The sequence below is a fragment of the Heterocephalus glaber genome, unplaced genomic scaffold, assembly GCF_053883595.1.
Source record: "Heterocephalus glaber isolate CG9 unplaced genomic scaffold, H.glaber_assembly_v1.0 deba00001594, whole genome shotgun sequence".
Taxonomy (NCBI): Eukaryota; Metazoa; Chordata; class Mammalia; order Rodentia; family Bathyergidae; genus Heterocephalus; species Heterocephalus glaber.
The window spans coordinates 8,300,163-8,319,089 of record NW_028258369.1 but is presented as its reverse complement, the minus strand read 5'-3'; the positions used below and the strand labels follow the sequence as shown (position 1 = coordinate 8,319,089).

Below are 18,927 nucleotides of genomic sequence, written 5' to 3'. Positions count from 1 at the left end.
TTGCAACCAAATAACAGCCTTCTGTGTCATTACTCTTTGGGTCTAAGGTAGGGCTAAATGGCACCCTCCGAGCAAATGACAACAAGGAGAACTATGACAGGAAAATGAGCTATTCATTCTATCTGCCTAGTTTAAGCACATACCATGTCTAGGTGCTGCTTGACTGTGACCAAAGAATAGCAACTGAGATCTATTTTCCTACAGAAATTGTTATATAGTTCAAATAGGAGATAGATGTTTAATAAATCTTTATTGATTTAATTGAACGGAAGGTTCTCATTTTGTGTGTGGTGCCAGGGATTGAACCCGGGGCTTCACCCATGTTAAGCACATGCTCCCATCCCTGGTATGTTACTTTTACTTCAGGCTGCTTTTTATACTTTCCCACTCAGAGAAAGTTTGATATAAGATCTGGGCTTACAGAAGTCTATGTACCAATACTTGACATAAAATTTAATGTAGAAAGTATATATGGAATGCTGGAAAGTATTTTTTAATCTGATCTTAAAAGATCAGATGCTACTTGTGTCTACCCTTTCTTTTTATTCCTTTTGCCCCAATTTAGTGAATGTCATTGTGTCATGTACCGCGTTCTCTGTGTCACCTTAAATTCTTTCAGGCTCATGGTAGGGACAGAATGATATAAAACTTGTGCTAGAATAATGAAAAGTCCTAAATGATTAGCCTTGTTTATAGAGTAACTTTTCCTAGAAGAAACAAAGTATAGAAGTCCTTTGTGTACACAGAGAGAACAAAATATAGTGACATTTTCTTGTAGGGAAACTTCATAGTGAACAATAACAAAAAGCACTTTTACCTAGACACTTTTTCATATAGGTTGGTGATGTTTTGTAATAGAAGTTGGTGAATAGAAGGTTTTTTGAGGGGATGGTGATGGCATGTTGAGGTGTGGAGTAAGGGTGAAGGATGAGGGGCAGGGGGGATTATTAGTCTCTCCCAAAGTGATGATGTTCACATACATCTCTTTCCAAACCTCAACTTGGGACGCAAAAAGTTCATTCCTGTTTGTCACCTTTGAAGACCATGAAGATTGCTGCAGATGTTTTGAAGTCCACATTGGGTTTCTAAGCCATGTCCACAAGCTGTCTTCCCAGGCAAATAAGAGGCCCAGAAATCTAATTTGGACTAAAGGTCTGATACAGCAGAGGAGGGCTTACCCTGAGCTAGGGAGTTGGACCAAAAAAGGAACTAAAAACAGCTGGGCTAAGGCAAGACTGGGAATTGTCAAGAGGCTAAATGAAGTGACAAATCCATTATGTGCAGGGGAGTAGCTGGCAGAGAGTTGAAAACAGCTCTGAGGCCAAAGGGCTCCAATTTGGGGCTGTGAGCCTGTCGAAAGAGAAGGCATGTGGAAATTCTCTGAGACTGCCAGGAAACGGTAAGGTACACATAGCCTCTCCTATGGAGGGTGAGCAGGGAGAGGCTAAGGGCATTGAAGTATTTAGAAGAGAGGAGGTAGGGCTGGGGATTTAGCTCAGTGGTTCCACTGCCTGTCTTGAAAGCACAAGGACCCGAGTTCAATCCCCGGTACCAAAAAAAAAGAAAGAAAAGAGGAGGCAAGTGTCTGCCACTCAGCCCTCTGTGATTTTGCCTTGAAGAATCCATGGGGTATAGATTTTTGGCCTGGTAGGAACGCTCTCCTCTTTCTCTTGTACTTTGGGCTACTAGGTATATTCAAAATTAGTGGGATATGTAGTCTTAGAGAATCTTCTGAGGCTGAGGAGGCAGGCTAGCCCATTCAAGCCCAAATACGTCCTGGCAAAGACAGTCATGGAAGTGTGCATTTCACCAATCCCATCTACTGAGACTGTGCATAAGGAGAGGTCTTGTTGATGGTGTAGGATTTGTGTTTAATTGGAGAGGCTTTCTAGAGGACATAAATCTCAGGCAAAATCTTGAATCATAGTTTAAACCATGGAGGTGGTGACTGTGGTTAGGAGGTACAAAGGTCATGTGTGAGGTAGAAGGTGGCAAGTTTAATGCAAGAAAAATCAAATGTAGACAAGATCATGCTATTATTCAGGGTGGTATGGAATCTACTGTCTATCAGTGGAAGTGATTAAGATGACCCTCAAGGAAGATAATCACTATTGCTGTTCTTAGATTAGGCTAAACATGGTGGAAGCTAGAAGCTTAGATTTGGTGTTGGCCAAATGGTGTAGAGTATGAACTTATGGAATGGAAAGAGTGTGAAGAGTCAGGGCCGGGAGGTGCAGGTTTTTTATGTGTCTAGGTGATAATGAATCCATATCCCCAGCAGTAGGGCTAAGAGAATCTCAAGGCCAAAGGGCCAAAGAGGGAGACATGATGGAATGAGCTGTTGACAGAATGATTACGGGTAGCAGTGGTATCTGATAGCCTTGTGTTCCCCAGTGAATATTGGCCCTTAGAGATGAAGGGATGGTCTGCGGTTCAGAAAATGTTGAGATCATCATCTGGAGACCTGAGGTGAAAGTAGAACTTTTGCCTCAATTGTCCAACTTCACTTTGGCTGGCAATACTGAGGCAGGAATGGACTTTGCACATTCACTTTATAGAGAAAGAGGGTATTCTGGGATGTTCTTGTACCGGGGACAATATTTTACACTGCAGAGAACATGTAAATTAAAAAAAAATTTTTTTCTTAATCCTACCTAAAATGTTGTCTTTTTTGTCTCTCTCTTCAGCTTGGCACCACACCAAAGCTTTGAAAAACTTTTTAATAGTGTGCAGATGTTTGGCATATGTAGAAAGTAGTCATGCAGTAAGAAATGGCTCATTTGAAAAAATAACTAAAGTCTTTTCCCAACAGATAATGATTCCACATGAAAACCGAACGAGTGAGGCTATGTACAACAAAATGAACATTTCTGAACTGAGTGCTATGATTCCCCAGGTTGGTGAAAACTGTCCAGGAAGTTTTCTCTTAACTGGTCATTTTACAAGTGATTATATTTCATCTATGTACAAATTTTTGCCTCGTAAAAACCTACTTTCAGTCTTTTTGGTTTCATCAACTTTGTCAGCTATCACATAAAATATCCCTTGTGTGGATATCAGGATGCCTTCTGTTATAGGGAACAGAAAGTCTTTCTGACAGTGGATTAAAACTGTAAAGCCCATTTTCTCATATGATAAAAATCTAGACATAGGTGATAGTTAGTTCTGCTGTTAAACAGTATTATCAAAGACCCAAGTTCTTTTTATGTTTGCATTCTACTGTGCTTAGTGTATTTGATTTTTTTGTTTATTGTTTTGAAATAAGGTCACCCTCTGTAATTCAGGCTGGCCTTGAACTCTCAGTGATCCTGCTGCCTCAGCCTCCCAAGTACTGGGATTACAGGCATGTGCTGCCACACCTGGGAGTATATTTGATTTTCAATTTCATATTTGATGATTCATGGTTTGAAACTGGCTACCATAGCTCTATGTATTATAGCATTTGCCATTAAGGCAAGAAGAAGGGGGGAAAGGACCAGTGTTGGCCACATCTGACTCTTTTCTTAAGGAAAACAAAACAGCTTTTCCAGAATATCCCCAGACATCTTCCTTATTTAGTAGAACTGGGTGGAATCCTTATTTAGTGGAATTGAGTCATGTGGTCACTCCTAACTCTGGGGTGGGTAGTGGGATGGATTCTGGGCATTCCATTTCAGTGGGATTCCATTTCAGTAGTAGAAAAAGAAAAGGGAGAAAGGTTGGTAAATGCCTTTTAGGGGAGCTAGTCTAATACACCAAGTAGTGTTTTAGAGAAGAATGGAAGAGCACTCTACATTCTGTTGCTTTGTTTCTTCCCGTGATTAAAAAAGGCTGTTTCAGGGAGAAGACAGCAAGGTACTGATGAATCTGTACCTGTGTGTATGGGAGCAAGGAGACCACAGTGCAAAGGAAGGGAGAGTGGGAGAGTGTAGACTGGAGGGAGGGAAGTTCAGGAGATGAGGGGAGTGTGTTGGAGGAAGGGAGCAAAGACCAGAGGACTAGGGCTGGGGCCCGAGAGCAGCATGAAGGAAGAAGAGGGAGCTTGTGAGGAAGGAGGAAGCTGGAGGAGTCCAGGGAGCACCGGTGCACATCACTGAGCCAGAGTGTGTGTAGTCCCTGTGCACACAGTACATATACACAGACTCCATTTGTCCATGGGTATAAATGGCAGTAGTCAAGACTTTATCGTCTAGACAAGTAAAAAGTGATCAGCTGCATCTTTAAGTGCTCAGCCTACTCTATTTGCCTTTCTTTTTACTTGTTGCCTAACAAAATCTCTCTGTCTTTTTTTTTCTCTCTCTCTCTCCTCAGTTTGACTGGCTGGGCTACATCAAGAAGGTCATTGATACCAGACTGTACCCCCACCTGAAAGACATTGGCCCCTCTGAAAATGTGGTGGTCCGTGTCCCGCAGTACTTTAAAGATTTGTTTAGGATATTGGGCTCTGAGAGGAAGAAGTAAGAACTTTCATATGCATTTTACTGTGGCTTTTGTTTTCTCTGTGCATCAGAAAGGCCTTCTTTCTATCATCCTTTGGAAGTTGCTTTAAAAGACAGTTACAGCAAAAGAGTCACAGGGACAATTATGGTGACCTTTGTGATAAATTGGCCTAAACCATTATCTGGTGTAATTTACTTGCTGTGATGACAAGAAATGCAAAACGTTTTTGCCCCTTATTTCTGGTCTTTCTCCATACTGGTCTTTCTGAGAGCCTAAATTGTTTATTAGTTTTGGGAATGAGTTATTCAATGATGTTATTTCCTGAAATTTCTGTACGAGCATATTAATTTTTCCAGGTCATTCTTGGTCTTTTGCTGCCTTTCTTCTCATTTCTTTTCTAGTCAGTCACTTTCTGGCAGTAAACCAAAGTACCAATATTGAAGAGACTTAAGACCATTTTGAGAGCTGTACAAAAATTGCACTGATGAAACAAATTTAGGAACTGTCAGGTGTTTCTTACTTTAAAGAACATTTTAGATTTGCTAGTTTAGTACTACAAAGAGAAGTCCTAAAAATGCTCACAAAAGAGAAATTTACATGCTCATTAAGCCACTCAGCTTTGACTATAGAAAATGAATCACAGAAAGGTCAACACGTTTACAAAAACCATTCACTAAACCTAATTGCTGGGCCATTATTAAAAATCATATTTTTTTCCTTCAGACTCAGACAAGGCTATGTTGCCAGGAGTTATGTTAAAAAAAAAGCACCTGCAAAAGTTCTGGGAATAAAATGCAGCATGGGTCCCCACCTTTGGAAGCATTTAGACGCTCTGCAGAGTTGCTGCTCTTTTTAAGACAATAAAATAACATTTATTTCAAAAAGTAATCTAGGTTCACTGAGGGGAATATACAGTCAAGAGAAAGAAGAAACAATACATTCACTTTCAAGTCTCCCATTCAGAGATAGGCAGTGATTCTTTGAAAATTTTGTAAATGAAAATTGAATTTACAGTTAAGTGAACATGTGGGGCAGAACCTTGGCCATTCCAAGTGTGTTCCATTGGGTAGGAATCCCAGGAGCATTACCTTGAACCCTTTTTGAAAATACACACTCCAAGGCTCTCGGTGAGGCCCCAGAATCTGGATTTTTTGGTTTTTTGTTTTTGGTACCAGGGATCAAACTCAGGTCCTTGCGCTTGTGGGGCAGGCAGCAGAACCACTGAGCTAAATCCCCAGCCCTTGGAATCTGGATTTTAAGCAAGCACTTTGGGAGTGTTGTGATTAGCTTCTTTGGTTGATGGGGAAATCACTGCATTACAGTTTCTTTGTAAGCAATTGCTAGCTTTGTAGTACAAGATGAGTATCCCCTATCTGAAAATTTTAGGACCAGAAACATTTTGGATTTCAGATTTTGGAATATTGGCATATATTTAAATGGGATGTCTTGGAGATGGGATCCAAGTCTAAACAAAAAATTCATTTGTTTCATGTATGCCTTATATTCATAGGGTGATGATCACTTTATTCTGTATTATTTATATCAATTTTATGCTACATTTTGTCTGTGACCCTTCACACGAAGTCAGATGGAGAATTTTTTACTCTTGGTGTCAAGTTGACATTCAAAAAATTTTGGGCTTTGGAGCATTTCAGGTTTTGGATTTTCAGATTATGGTTGATCAACCTGTACTATGACATACAGTATCAACCTGTACTATGACTATGACTATAACACAATCGATTTTCTGCTTATATGTCATTGAGTTTCTGAACATATTTTAAATTTTGTTGATAATTTCCATTAGAATGTGGGGTTTGGTACGCTATATTTTCATTGTTCAGCACCTGGTGAGTCAATTTCTTCTACTTGCCTCTATTACCATTTTTTTTCATTAAGTTTATTGGTAAATTTTAGGTATACATTATGATCACATTCATCATAGGGAATTTGCACCTGTACATGATATATCTTGGTTCTTCTTTTTTCCCCCTTCCCCTGCCCTCCCTTCCACCTCTCCATCCCTCCCTATTTACAAAAAACTTTGTTTCCATTTTTTCCTTCTTTTCCCATATTTTTTCTTACCCTTCTTTCCTTTCCCCCACCCCTTCCCTCCTCCTCCTTCCCCTTTGCCCCTTTTCTTCCTATTTCACATTATCTATTATACATTTTGGTCCTCATTTACACTTTCAGTTTCTCACACCAGAGAAACTATTTGGTATTTAAACATTACCTTTACTTGTAAAATTGGAGGTACTTTTGGAAATTGTATTAATTTTATTGAAAAAAAACCCTAACTTAACAACCAGGGGATAGATTGGGCTTTGGTGATGGTTATACTTCAGAACTGCAGGACTTTTCTGTCTCTTTCTTTCTTTCTTTCTTTCTTTCTTTCTTTCTTTCTTTCTTTCTTTCTTTCTTTCTTTCTCTCTCTCTATCTCTCTCTCTTTCTTTCCTTTCTTTCTCTCTCCCTTTCTTTCTTTTCTTTCTTTCCTCTTTCCTTCCTTCCTTTCTTCCTTCTTTCCTTCCTTCTTCCCTCCCTCCCTTCTTTCCTTCTTTCCTTCCTTTCTTATTATTTCATTTAATTTTTATTGGTACATGTTTGTGGTACATAGTGTTTACATTCCTTGTGTGAAGTTGGTACACATGCATAACACATTTTAATTCCTTTTCTCATTGTCTTTCTCTCCCCTCCTTCCCCCTCCATCTCTTGATTCCCTTCCTATTTGAGAAACACCTAATATTGTTGCTTGTGTCTAGATGAGGCTTTTTCAGAGGTGGATGTATCTAGAGTATGGGATTGATTCATGGTGCAATGCTAGGATTAAGTGTGGATGATTACTATATCAGTCCACTGATCGGTTTGGCACCATTCTAATCTCAGAGGCGTGGATACAGTATAAGGGACAGAAAGAAGCTTTTCTTGCCCCTTGCTTGCTTTGCTACCTCTGCCTGCCATGAACTTTTTCTCCTCTGTGATGCCACCCTGCCTTGGAACCAGCCAACTATGAAGTGAAACCTCTGCAAATTGTGAGCTAAATAAACATTTCCTCCTTTAACTTTGGGTGTTGGGCATTCTGTCTCAGCAATGAGAAAAGTAACTAAGACATCTATCTCCCTATTTCCTATTATCTATCTTTTACTTTGCTCTTTATTTATAATTTGGGTTTCTCATATAAGAGAAACCATGTGATATTTAAACTTGTGTGTCTGATTTATTTTACTTAATATTATGGTTTTAAGGCATAACCATTTTCCTACAAATGATATGTTTATCTCTATGCCAGGTAATACTTCATTGTGTGTAAATAACACATTTTCTATGTCTATTCATTTGTTGCTAGACATATAGGCTGCTTCCAAGATTTAGCTATTATGAATTGTGCTGCTATAATTATGGGTATCCATGTATCACTGTAATATGCTGTTTTTAACTCTTTTGGGAAGATACCTAGAAGAGAAATAGCTGAGTCAAATAAAATTTCTAGTTTTAGTTTTTTGAGGACTCTCCATACTGATTTCCGTTGTGCTAGTTTATATTCCCACCCACAATGTGGAAGGGTTCCCTTTTTCCCCTGCAGCCTTGCCAGCATTTGTTATTTGATGTCTTGATGGCCATTCTTTCTTGGCCATCATGATGCAATCTCAATGTTGTTCTCATTTGCATTTCTTTAATGGGCAGCAATGTTGAGCATTTCTTCATGTGTTTAGTGGCCATTTATACTTCTTCTGTGAAGTGTCTATTTCACTTGCCCATTTTTATCTTGGGTCCTTTATTTTTGGGGGAGGTCTAATTTTTTTTTGAGTTCTTTATATATTCCAAATATTATATTCCTCTGTCTGAGGAATAGCTGGAAATTTTTTTCCCATTCGGTAGTTTGTCTTTCACTCTCTTGGTTGTTTCTTTTGCTATGCAGAAGCTTTTAAATTTGATACAATCCAATTTGTTGATTGTTGATACTATTTCCTGTGCAGCCAGGGTTCTGTTCAGGAACTAGATAATGAAAAAAGCTAAAAATTTAACCAATGGGATATGAGAAGAGAGAAAGGTGAGATGAGGCTCATATTGAGAAGTAAAAGGAAATTAATAGTTAGAGAACAGTCACAGAAAAGAATGAATAAGAAAAAGAAGAAAAACAGCAAAATACAGGAAATGAGAGACAAGGAAGAGAAAAGGAGAGAAAAGAAAGTAAAAGAGAAAGATCAGAAAAGGGAGAAAACAATCTGAAACTTTTCAAAAATCCAATAAAAGAAAAAGAAAAATAATAACAAATAGAAAAAAAGATTGAGTCAAAGAAAAAAATTCTTCTGTTTTTTTTTTTTTTTTTCGGTACCAGGGATTGAACTCAGGACCTTACACTTGCAAGGCAGGTGCAGTGCCACTGAGCTAATACTTCTGTGTTTTTGTAAGAGCGATTTCTTTCCAAGATCTTCAGTCTTGGGATCCAGCCAGTCACAATTTTCTCCACCTAGCTTTAGGTTCTATGGGTTTCTGTCCTGCCTACACCAGAGGCCCTCCTGTCCATTGACCCAAGACTGTGGTTACCATCCAAGCCAAAGTATGTCCTTGCTACAGTTGGTAATGGAAAATGCGATGTGCTGTCTGGTCTCTGCTGGATGTAGGCTACAGGGTGAGGGTTCAAGTGGATTCTTGCACTTACTGTGGACACTTGTGGTGTCTGGTTGCTCCCGATGGAAGGCAGGGACAATGGCCTTCCAAGCCTGAGGTTATAGTTCTCAGAGGGGTCTATGTATGGTCTGCTCTCTCTCTCTGCAGTAATTTCCTGTTGTGGTCTTTTACCCAGTCACTTTGGGAGGGTAACACTGGAGTTGCTTAAGTTGCTGTCCAGATCTGTACTTTCTCTCTGGGTCTGCTGTCTTTCCAGGCTCACCTCTCCCCAGGTGTTGTCCTCATCCAGGGTCAGGTTAGTTGTTAGTCTGTGCCTCTGTTACCCTATGCCAAGGGGAAGCCAAATGTATGGCCGGTTTGGAATTGGTGGATGGCCATGCCCATGTATGTGTGTGGGACCAGCACATATCCAGTGCAGGCCTGTTTCAGGACTTCTCATAATAACAGGGAGCAAGAAAAACTGCGACTGGAGGGTCATTTAGTTTCTGTCAGGAGGATAACTTTGAAAGATATAAATATAGCGAATAGCAGTAGAAGAAAATATAGATAGAAAATAACTGCAGACATTGTGTACATATAAAGTTCATTTAAAAAATGGGGCAAAATTCAATTTTTTATTTCATATAAAACTCACATATTTCAGTTTATCCCTGAATAACTACTTCATCAAAAAACATCTTGAATTCTGTGTATCCTTCTGAGATTTAAAGACACTGTACTTGTCTTGTGAAGATCGACAACACTACTTGTGTATTACAGTAAAGTTGCTGATAACATTTACTTTTTTAGGTGCTGGAGATAGAACCCACACTAGGCAAGTACTCTACCACTAAGCTACTTCCCCAGCCCCTGCTGGTCATGTTTGATCCTCTCTCATGTAGCCCTACAAGGCTAGTTGAGGGGAGCTCCTCTTGGGTTCCCAAAGTTACTATATAAGCTATTGTTGTTGTAACAAGTAACTCCAAACTCTCATTGACTTGTGCAATAAAAGTTGTACCCTCTGGTCATGGAACAGTCCAATATGGGTGTCCCTGTAAGTCAGGTTTCTTCCAAGTAGTGACTCAGGACCCCAACATCCTTCTATCTTTTGGCTTTCTCCTCTTCTGAGGTTTTGGCACTCTCTCTATTCAGCTGACAGATATCAAAAGAGAGAAGGTGGAGACTGCATAGGTATTTTTGGGAAGGCCTAAAAGTGGGATATGTCACTTCTACCCATATTCTATAAGCCATTACTCAGTCACATGACTCATATAACTGTAAGGGAAGCTGGAAAATAGTCTATGTGCCTAGAGGAAAAGGACTTGGAATTTTCCCAAACACACCTCTCTCAAAGAACTTATCTCATTTTCTTGAAATTATCACTTTTATTTCAGTGCCTCTTCCTCCTCCCCCACCACGACACAGTGGGCATCTGATGGCAAGGACTCTTGTAATTCCTTTTGGAGCTTTGAGACCTCGCATTGTGCTTCTCACACAGTGGACACTTCTTTAATATCTCCAGAGGTGGATCAGATGTCAGATGCTTCATCACCACTATCAGAGAGAGGACATATGAGCAGAATCCCAAAAGATAAGGAACAGTTCTCCAGGAGAGTGGATAAAGGTGATGATCAACTTCTAGGGTATTGGGGCTAGCATGAACCCAGATGTCAACCTCAAGGCAGATGGCTAGGCAGCTGAGGGGCTGCTTCAGGTTTGGGATATGCAGAGAACAAACTTTACTTTATTGTTCCCAGCATCCTCCCACCTCTGCTTTAGAGGCTCCACTGAAGAAATAGCCATCTGTGCCTTATCAGGTCAGGGATCTCTGCTGTGTCTCTGTTCTGAGTATCTGACTATGAAAATCAAGTAGAAGTCATGAGATGCTAAGCACCATTATTATTTACAGTTACTGGTGGCATTTACTCTTTGGTAGGTGGTACATTTCACAAACTAGAGCAATGAGTTCTCCCAGAGAGTGATGCCAGATACTGCATTGGCCCTTGCAGTTCAAATAAGTAGCTGGCCGGGGCATGACCATTGGAGACATGGTCTGGAAGACACCATGGAGAACAGAAGTTGATAGTTGAAGTGAAAAGGGGGTGAGGAGACAGGGATGTGCTGGATCCCTCAAGCTGTTTGCATCTTTTTCTAACTCTGTGCCCAGTGATCTCTCATCAATAGTTTGAAAAGAACAATGAGGGAAGTTGTACATCATGAAAATTAGCAAATGTTGCAAATGGTTTTCTTTTGGCAAGGCAGTTGGTAAACATCTACTAACATCTCTTGCTAGGACAGGCACTATAGACTTCCTTTTTTCTGGCCCCCACATCTCGTCTCCATTTCTGATTTGAGACTCCCTCAGATTCTTCCCACCTAATACTTTCCTGGGTGGGGGTGGGATATCAAGACCTTTGGGAATTTTGCCAAGCCCTTGTGAGCTTGCTTGTATTCAGTGTTATTTTCATATAAAGCAAGCACAGTGTACATTAAAGTAAGCTAACTCTGGTTGGAAAGGTGACTCCAACATCTTATCTGGAAAATATGCCATTTTTGGGATCTCTGATGAGGCTCAGCTCTCCTGAGGGTTATCTAGAGCCTTGCACCGCAAAGTCTGCTCCACAGAGGGGCAATATGGGCATGACCTGAGAGCTTGTCAGAAATGCAGAATCTCAGGCTTTGACCCTGACCTACTGAATCAGAATCTGCAATTTAAATAATATCCCCCAGGTGATTTATATACAAGTTTAAGAAGCATCCATCTAGGATTTAGGAAGTCCTGGTTGAGCTGCATTGCAGAAAGATGAGAAGATGGAGTCTTCCTATACGAGTGCCTGACATGTATTTGAACCCCCTGGGGGGCTTGCTGAAGCAGTCTGCCTGCCCTCCTCCCCAGTTTCTGATTTACTAGGTCTAGGGTTGTGGCCAGGAGTTTTCTACCAAGTGTTCAGGAGATTCCAAAGCTGCTGGCCCAAGGACACACTTTGAGAACTACTGCCTGGGTGGCCTGTAAGATTCGGGAGGATGTCTATGCCTTTTGCAGCCCTTGAGAAGAACTCCCTGGCTCACCTCAGGTAGTGTGATGGGGAGGAGCAAAATCAAGCTTCAGCCTGAAGACCAAACTGTTAGTCTTGGATTGGGCATGCCCTTGTCCTCTGACTTTTGTTTTCTTCATCTGAAAATAGGAATAATAATAGCAACGACTCCAAAGTCTTGTTATGAGGATCAAAGAAAGTATTTTATCATCTCTTAAATGTAATATAACGTAGTTTTTTGTTTGTTTGTTTGTTTTTGGTACCAAGGATCAAACTCGGGACCTTACGCTTAGAAGGCAGGCAGCGGAACCATTGAGCTAAATCCCTGGCCCATCTTAAATGTAATATAAATGCAAGGTGTTGTGAATTGAGAACATGAGGCAGCAAAAACTTTCTAAAAAAAGAAAACAAATCTTCCAAGTCAGAGGCTTTGGGGGAGGATTTCATGTTGCTTTTCTTAGTGGTGGTTCTCTTCAGGGATGCTTTGCTTTCTTCTACTTTATTTATTGTCATTTGGGGATATTACCATACTGCTGAAAATGCTTTTTAAAAAAAAGACATTATAATATTTTCAAGGACTGTGGCTGAGTTTGATTTTTGTTTTGTTTTTTTTTTTATGTATCTGAGCATTAGGTGGCAGTGCTTCCATCATTATGGTCATATCTGTTCCTGGTGTGGTAATATTAGCACTCCTGAGCTGTGCTCCATAGCATTCTGTCAGCATATTTATAACACACTGGAGCAAGTCATCAACACCATTGTCTTGCTGTGTGAGCTTCCCACCATTCCATCTTCCTGCTCTCAGAGGTCTCGTTGTGAGGCTATCATCCTAGTAATGCCTTGGCCAGGAAGTCCTGACTATTCTTTTGTGTGTTCACAGATTTCTGCAAAGCACTTTTATTCGCAGACTTTTGGGGTCTTAGTGCCTGGCCAGGGAGTCTTAGGCTTTAATTCATTGCTGTATGGTGTAGGGAACAGTACACAGGTTTGTAGTTGGATATATTGGTCTCTTGTCTGGCCTCTGTGGATTATTACAGTGGTTTTTCAACTTGGCTGCACATTGGATTTGGTAGGAAGACTTAAAAACAACGTGTATACTGGCTCCTACTCTAGAGACTATAATTTAATTGGCCTGGTGTAGCCTAACCTTTAAAAACTCCTGAAGTAATTCTACTAATTTGAGACCCACTGACTGTGTAATGAGGAGTTTACTTAATGGTCCTAAGCCTCAAATTTCCTAATATGTAAAATGGGTATAATATTCTATCTCTTATAGCTGTGATGTAAGGATTATAGATAGCATGAGAAGGCTATGTGGCATGATTCTGCAAGCTGGAAAGGCCCCTCTTTCTAAAGACCTTTCTAAAGACCCTCTTTCTACTTCTGCCACACTGCCTCTTCCACCACCAAGATTTGTGCTCTACCCTACAACTTCCCCATTTGATCTGGCTCATCACCACCCCCTGGAAAGGCCATCTTTTGAATTCATGGAAGGACATCTGCCAGCCACTGACCTTCTAAGCTATACCTGTGGAGCCAGGACAGCTCATACATGCAGCAAGCAGTGTTTTAAGGACAAAGCAAACAAAGATCTTGCATAGGGCCAGGATCCTACCTCACTGACATGGCAGATTCTAGACCAGTGATGGTGAATCTTTTAGAGCTTTCAGCATTAAAAACAGCCTGCTGTGGCATGCGTGCCATAGGTTCACCACCACTGCTCTAGACCATGAGTGCTGCCAGCGTCTCCCCAGCACGGTTGGCTTTTCTGCCTACTTTCTCGAGCAATGACCGTGCTCATTGTCCCCTCCAGTACATGGCCTATTCCTCCATTATTAGTCTCCTCACACCCTGCTACACAAACCAAAGCATTCCAGTCTTTAAGAATGACTCAAGCCCTGTCCCTTTCATGAAGCCTAACTTTGCCTCTCAGTGTGAGGTCTGCTGTTCTTCTAGGGAAGTGTCTTTTTGGGCACTAGGTCCTCCCGAATAATTATTTATGAACGTGCCTCATCTCCCCTGCTCAACTATAAGCTCCAAGAGATCAAGGGTACATCTTCATCATCTCTCCATCTCCCCAGCACCTTGAACTGTTAGTCCATATATGGGTGCTCAGAATGTATGTGTTAACTGAGTCAGTGAAAGAAGGATTATATCTTAGTTACTTTCTCATTGCTGGGACAAAATACCTGATACCCACAACTTAAAGAGGGAGAGGTTTTTTAATTTTTTTTTTCTTACACTTACATGTTTAATGTTTTTTTTTTCTAGCAGCCAGGGTAGCACAAAATTATAAGGCAATGTTAAACTGAAGAGAGAGTAATAGATTAGAAAAAGAGATTTTTATATGGCATTAAACCGAGAAATCATTTTTGTTATTAGTACATGTTTGCAATACATGAAGTTTACATTCATCTTGGGTAATTGGTACATGTGCATAATACAGATTGTTTCCTCTTTTATGCCCTTCTCATTCCCACCCCACTCCCTCCTTCTATCTCTAAATCCCCTTTTCCCAGTTTCATTTTTTGCTAATATTATTCTTAGCATATTTATGACATATGATGTTTACATACATTTAGGTTATTATGTGCCTGTACACACATATCTTTTTTTTTGCTTTTTAAAAATCTCTTTATTAATTTTACACATTTTGGAGGTAGGTCAAAATTACCCTCTTGTTGCACATGAGGAAGAGGCACAGTGAGCAAGCATAGTGACTTTTTAGGTTACAAAGAAAATTCAAGATGAAACGATGAAAATTAAAATTCAGATTCAGTGGTTAATGTGTCATGCATGCATCCGTGCAAATCCAATTACAGAGCAATGCCTAGGTAACATTTGGTTTAGAAAACGTGTTATTTTGTGTGAATAAAGTACTTCACTAAGCCTATGGAACCGGAGCATGGAATGGCCCTCTAATAGCATCTAACACACCTCCCTGGTGATCCTCCTGCCTCAGCCTTCCAGAGTTCTGGGATTACAGGCATGTGCCACCAAGCACAGCTGGTTTAGAGCAATCAAATGAATACAGAGCCTTATTAACCCTAAAACTGAACCCAGCTGACACCCAGTATCTTATTTTAACAATCACTTGTATTCCACAAAGGTACTATCATACTTAGAGGTCATTTGATACAAAAATAGATGACATCTTAATCATGTAAAACAAAATATTTATAAAACAAATCGGGTTTAGTGCGAGCAAACCAGAAAAATGTGTATATAAAGGAAATGGAAAATGAAGAAAGTAAGTCAAAGTGTATAGTCACAGCACACATATCTTAATTTTTCTTTCTTTGCCTTCCTCTAAAGAGGGAGAGGTTTATTTTGGCTTACAATTTCAGAAGTTTTAGTCCATGGTTGGCAGGCTCAAATACAGAAGTGACATGGTGAAAGGGCCTGCCACAGAGGAAAGCTACTCATATCCCAGTGGCCAGGAAGCAGAGAAGGGAGAGGTAGGGTAGGGAGATTTACCCTTCAGGTCACACCTCTGGCGACCTGCCTCTTGTGGTTAGGCCCTACCTCTTAACATCACATTCAGCGATAGCATGCCCCCAATCCAAATGCCTTCCAAAAGCCTTGCCTCTGAATACAAGAGAGTTTTGTGGGGATCATTCTTGATCTAAGCCATAACCGATGCCATATGTATTTAAAGTGTATCCCTTCACTTAAAAAAAAAACAGCTTTATGCACAAACTGAAATCTTGAGCTCTTTGTGAGTGCTGAGTTCCTGCTTTACAGTTTTCAAGGCACCTGTACAGTACGGGCCCATAGCAGGTACTCAGTGAGCACTGCTCATCTTGTACCAAAGTAGAGATGTGTACCCCAAAGACCCAAAGGAATGATGTAAAATGGCATGTTTATGACAGTCGCCTGAACAGAGCATGAATGAGGGCTCCACTTGGCTGATTTGGGGGATGGTCTCTGAGAGGGAGTGTATTTGCCCCAGCAAGATCCCTGGGGTCCAAGAAGAAAAATTTAGTACTCTTAGATCCTTATTTTTCAATTGGAAAAATAATAAGTCTTTAACAAATTCTATATAGTTGGCCATGGACTCTACACTTGATCCTGATGGCACACATGGCAGGGACAGTCTCTCAGTTTTGTTTCCATTCAGTAGATCGAAAAATAATCTGGAGTTGTTTGTGTACATATGTAGATTTATGAATTTTATCGTCTAGTTTAGTTTAATCTTCCCAACATTGACAAGTGGCTTAAAAATTACTGCAGAGCAACAGGAATGAAAGCCATTACTAATAATGTAACCAGAAGCAAGTAGCAAGAAAATGGCAAAAATGACCCCTCTCTTACTCTAGTATGCCATCTTGGTTAGCTAGATGACAGGGAGGAAAATGGTAATCTGACAAGGGCGTGTCAATTTTTTTTAATAGTTAAGACTATATGAAATATGGATTTATACCCACTGTTGTTGTATTAACCTAATCCTAATATGTCTTGAAGAATGACAATAATGTTTGAAGGATTAGTGACCTTTGAAAATATTTTTATTTTATCTTTTAAAATGTTTATTTCTGCATTTGTTTAAATATTCCTAATATATTACTTACATTGTTATATACATTAAAACAAACATCTATAGATTGGCATATATAGTGTACAATATTTTTTGAGAAGTGCATAGGTCCCCTACGTTAGAGCAGCCTGCAAACGAGAGTGTGGGTGGTTCGGGGTGAGCTGGTAAGCATCACTCTGTCATCCTGCTGTCAAGTGTCAGATGGACCCAAGAGCAATCTTAGGACTTCGTGTTATTATTCACCATGGTAATGGCACAGCTGAGAGAGGATGGGTCATTAAAAATCCATCATCGCTATTAAGTCAGAAATTAACTCAGGTCACGAATCTGTCTGAGGTCAGGGCATCTTTTGCTTTTAGAAAAAGGCAACACCTAAAATGTAACAGAGATTTAAAAATATGTTTTATGTGCATTACAGAAGCATATGGGATTGTTTATATGTTTGGAAGTGAACAACAACCAAAAACTTGGGAAATTCCTCTTTGTCAAGCATTTTGTTATTTATTTTAACCTCACAATAACCCTGTGAGGTAGGGATCTTCCTCAGTGTACTACAAGGAAAGATAAATTAGAGAGCTTAAGTGACTTCCTTGAGCTTACAGGGTATAAAACCAGGGCGCAAATTTAGATGATTGATATTAGTCAATATTTTGCTGTTAGTTTCTAAAGGCAAAGAATAGGTGTGATTTGTATCAAGTCACTTGTAATTCAGAGGTAGTCACGTTTTCCTGACATGGAAGGCTGGGCAATAGTAAATTCTCTGCCCTGAGAAGGAAAGGAAAATGTACACTCTCAGGCCTGGGGCTGGAATCTTTGTTTCATCCAGCTGTAGTAGGTGGTGAGAGGTAAGCCAATTTTGGTTGTGCTCATTGACATTGTATCATCTCCTGTCATTTCTCAAGTGAAAATGCTGCATTTTTATATGAGTCAGAGGCGTCTCCCTGGAACTTCGCCAATCATTTTTCTGAAGGCATTCTGCAGAGCATCAGATATCGACCCAAAATACAATAAATGTGCATTTCTCTCTGTTAACAGGACCATTGCCAACTATTTGGTGTGGAGAATGGTTTATTCCAGAATTCCAAACCTTAGCAGGCGCTTTCAATATAGGTGGCTGGAATTCTCACGGGTGAGTTTAAGAAAATCGCAATGTTATATCACTAGATAACTTTACATGCCAGAGGAGTCTGTACATGAACTGATCCAATAAAAATCGTTTTGAGGGATGGAACAGAGGGAATTTGTAGCTCAAACTCTACTTTTTAAAGTTACTTTTCATTCAGGTATAACTTACACACACTAAAAGTACATTCAAGCTTTACCTTGATTGTGCTAAATAAAGATATTTATGGTGACATTGTTTCCAAACTCTCCTCCACTTTTCAACTAACTTTTATTTTTCCCAGTGCTGTAAATTGGGTGACTTTAATTATAGTGTTAACATTTGTTAGTGGCATATTTATAATTATCTTTTAAAGTATTTTTACTTATATTTATTTTTAAAATTTTTAACTGATAATAATTGGGATGCTCATGTATATTTGTTTGGGTACAATGTTATGTTTTGATCTATCTAGATATTATAGTAAAGAGTCATACAAGTTAATTAATACATCTATCATCTTACTAATGTGTCTTTTTGTGTTGAAAGCATTAAAATTTATTTTAGCAAATTTGAAACATACGATTACTATTACTGTGTGTATATTATCACTGTGTACAGGAAAGCACATTCAGTATTTTCTCATTTATATGTGGAATCTAAAATAGCTTTCTAATAGAGGCAGACAAATTCTATATGGTCTCATGTATATATGAGATCTAAAATAGTTATCTCTTAGAAACATAGTAGAATGGTGATGAGCAGAGGCTGGAGAAGGGAGGGCTGGGGAAAGGGGAGATATTGACCAAAGAGTACAAAGTTCCAGCTGGACTGGAGGAACACAGTTTCTCGATCAGTTGCATCAGACTATCTTTTCAGTGTTCTGAATATTCAAAATGTACATGATATATTATTAGATTATAAGTTTCATTTTTAATTTGGGGTTATAATTTTGTTTTTAATACTACTTAAGTCTTTCATCTTGAGTCTATCCGAATTCTAGGCCCATGAGACCTACCCCAATTCCATCTCTTTGGAGACCTCACTTAAGTGCGGAAATCGATTTCTTTCTCCCCACTCACCTGACTCTTGAGTCTTTGCTCCTTGGCCGCCCTTACAGCCTCCTAAGTGACACAGATGCTACTCTTATCCATGTTTCTGAGGCTTGCATTTTTGCAGTTCTGCCAGCACTCAAGGATTTGCAGATTTTGTGACTTGGAAAAGT

General features: G+C 39.7%; 1 protein-coding gene across 1 annotated transcript in view; it reads left to right on the top strand.

Moving 5' to 3' along the window:
* Phex (phosphate regulating endopeptidase X-linked) overlaps positions 1 to 18,927 on the top strand; it is a 194,893-nt gene that overhangs the window by 52,234 nt on the left and 123,732 nt on the right. The window contains exons 8-10 of the mRNA XM_004866190.3: positions 2,813 to 2,896; positions 4,291 to 4,436; positions 17,636 to 17,729. Coding sequence (XP_004866247.2) covers positions 2,813 to 2,896; positions 4,291 to 4,436; positions 17,636 to 17,729 — 324 coding nt within the window. The remainder of the gene's footprint in view (positions 1 to 2,812; positions 2,897 to 4,290; positions 4,437 to 17,635; positions 17,730 to 18,927) is intronic.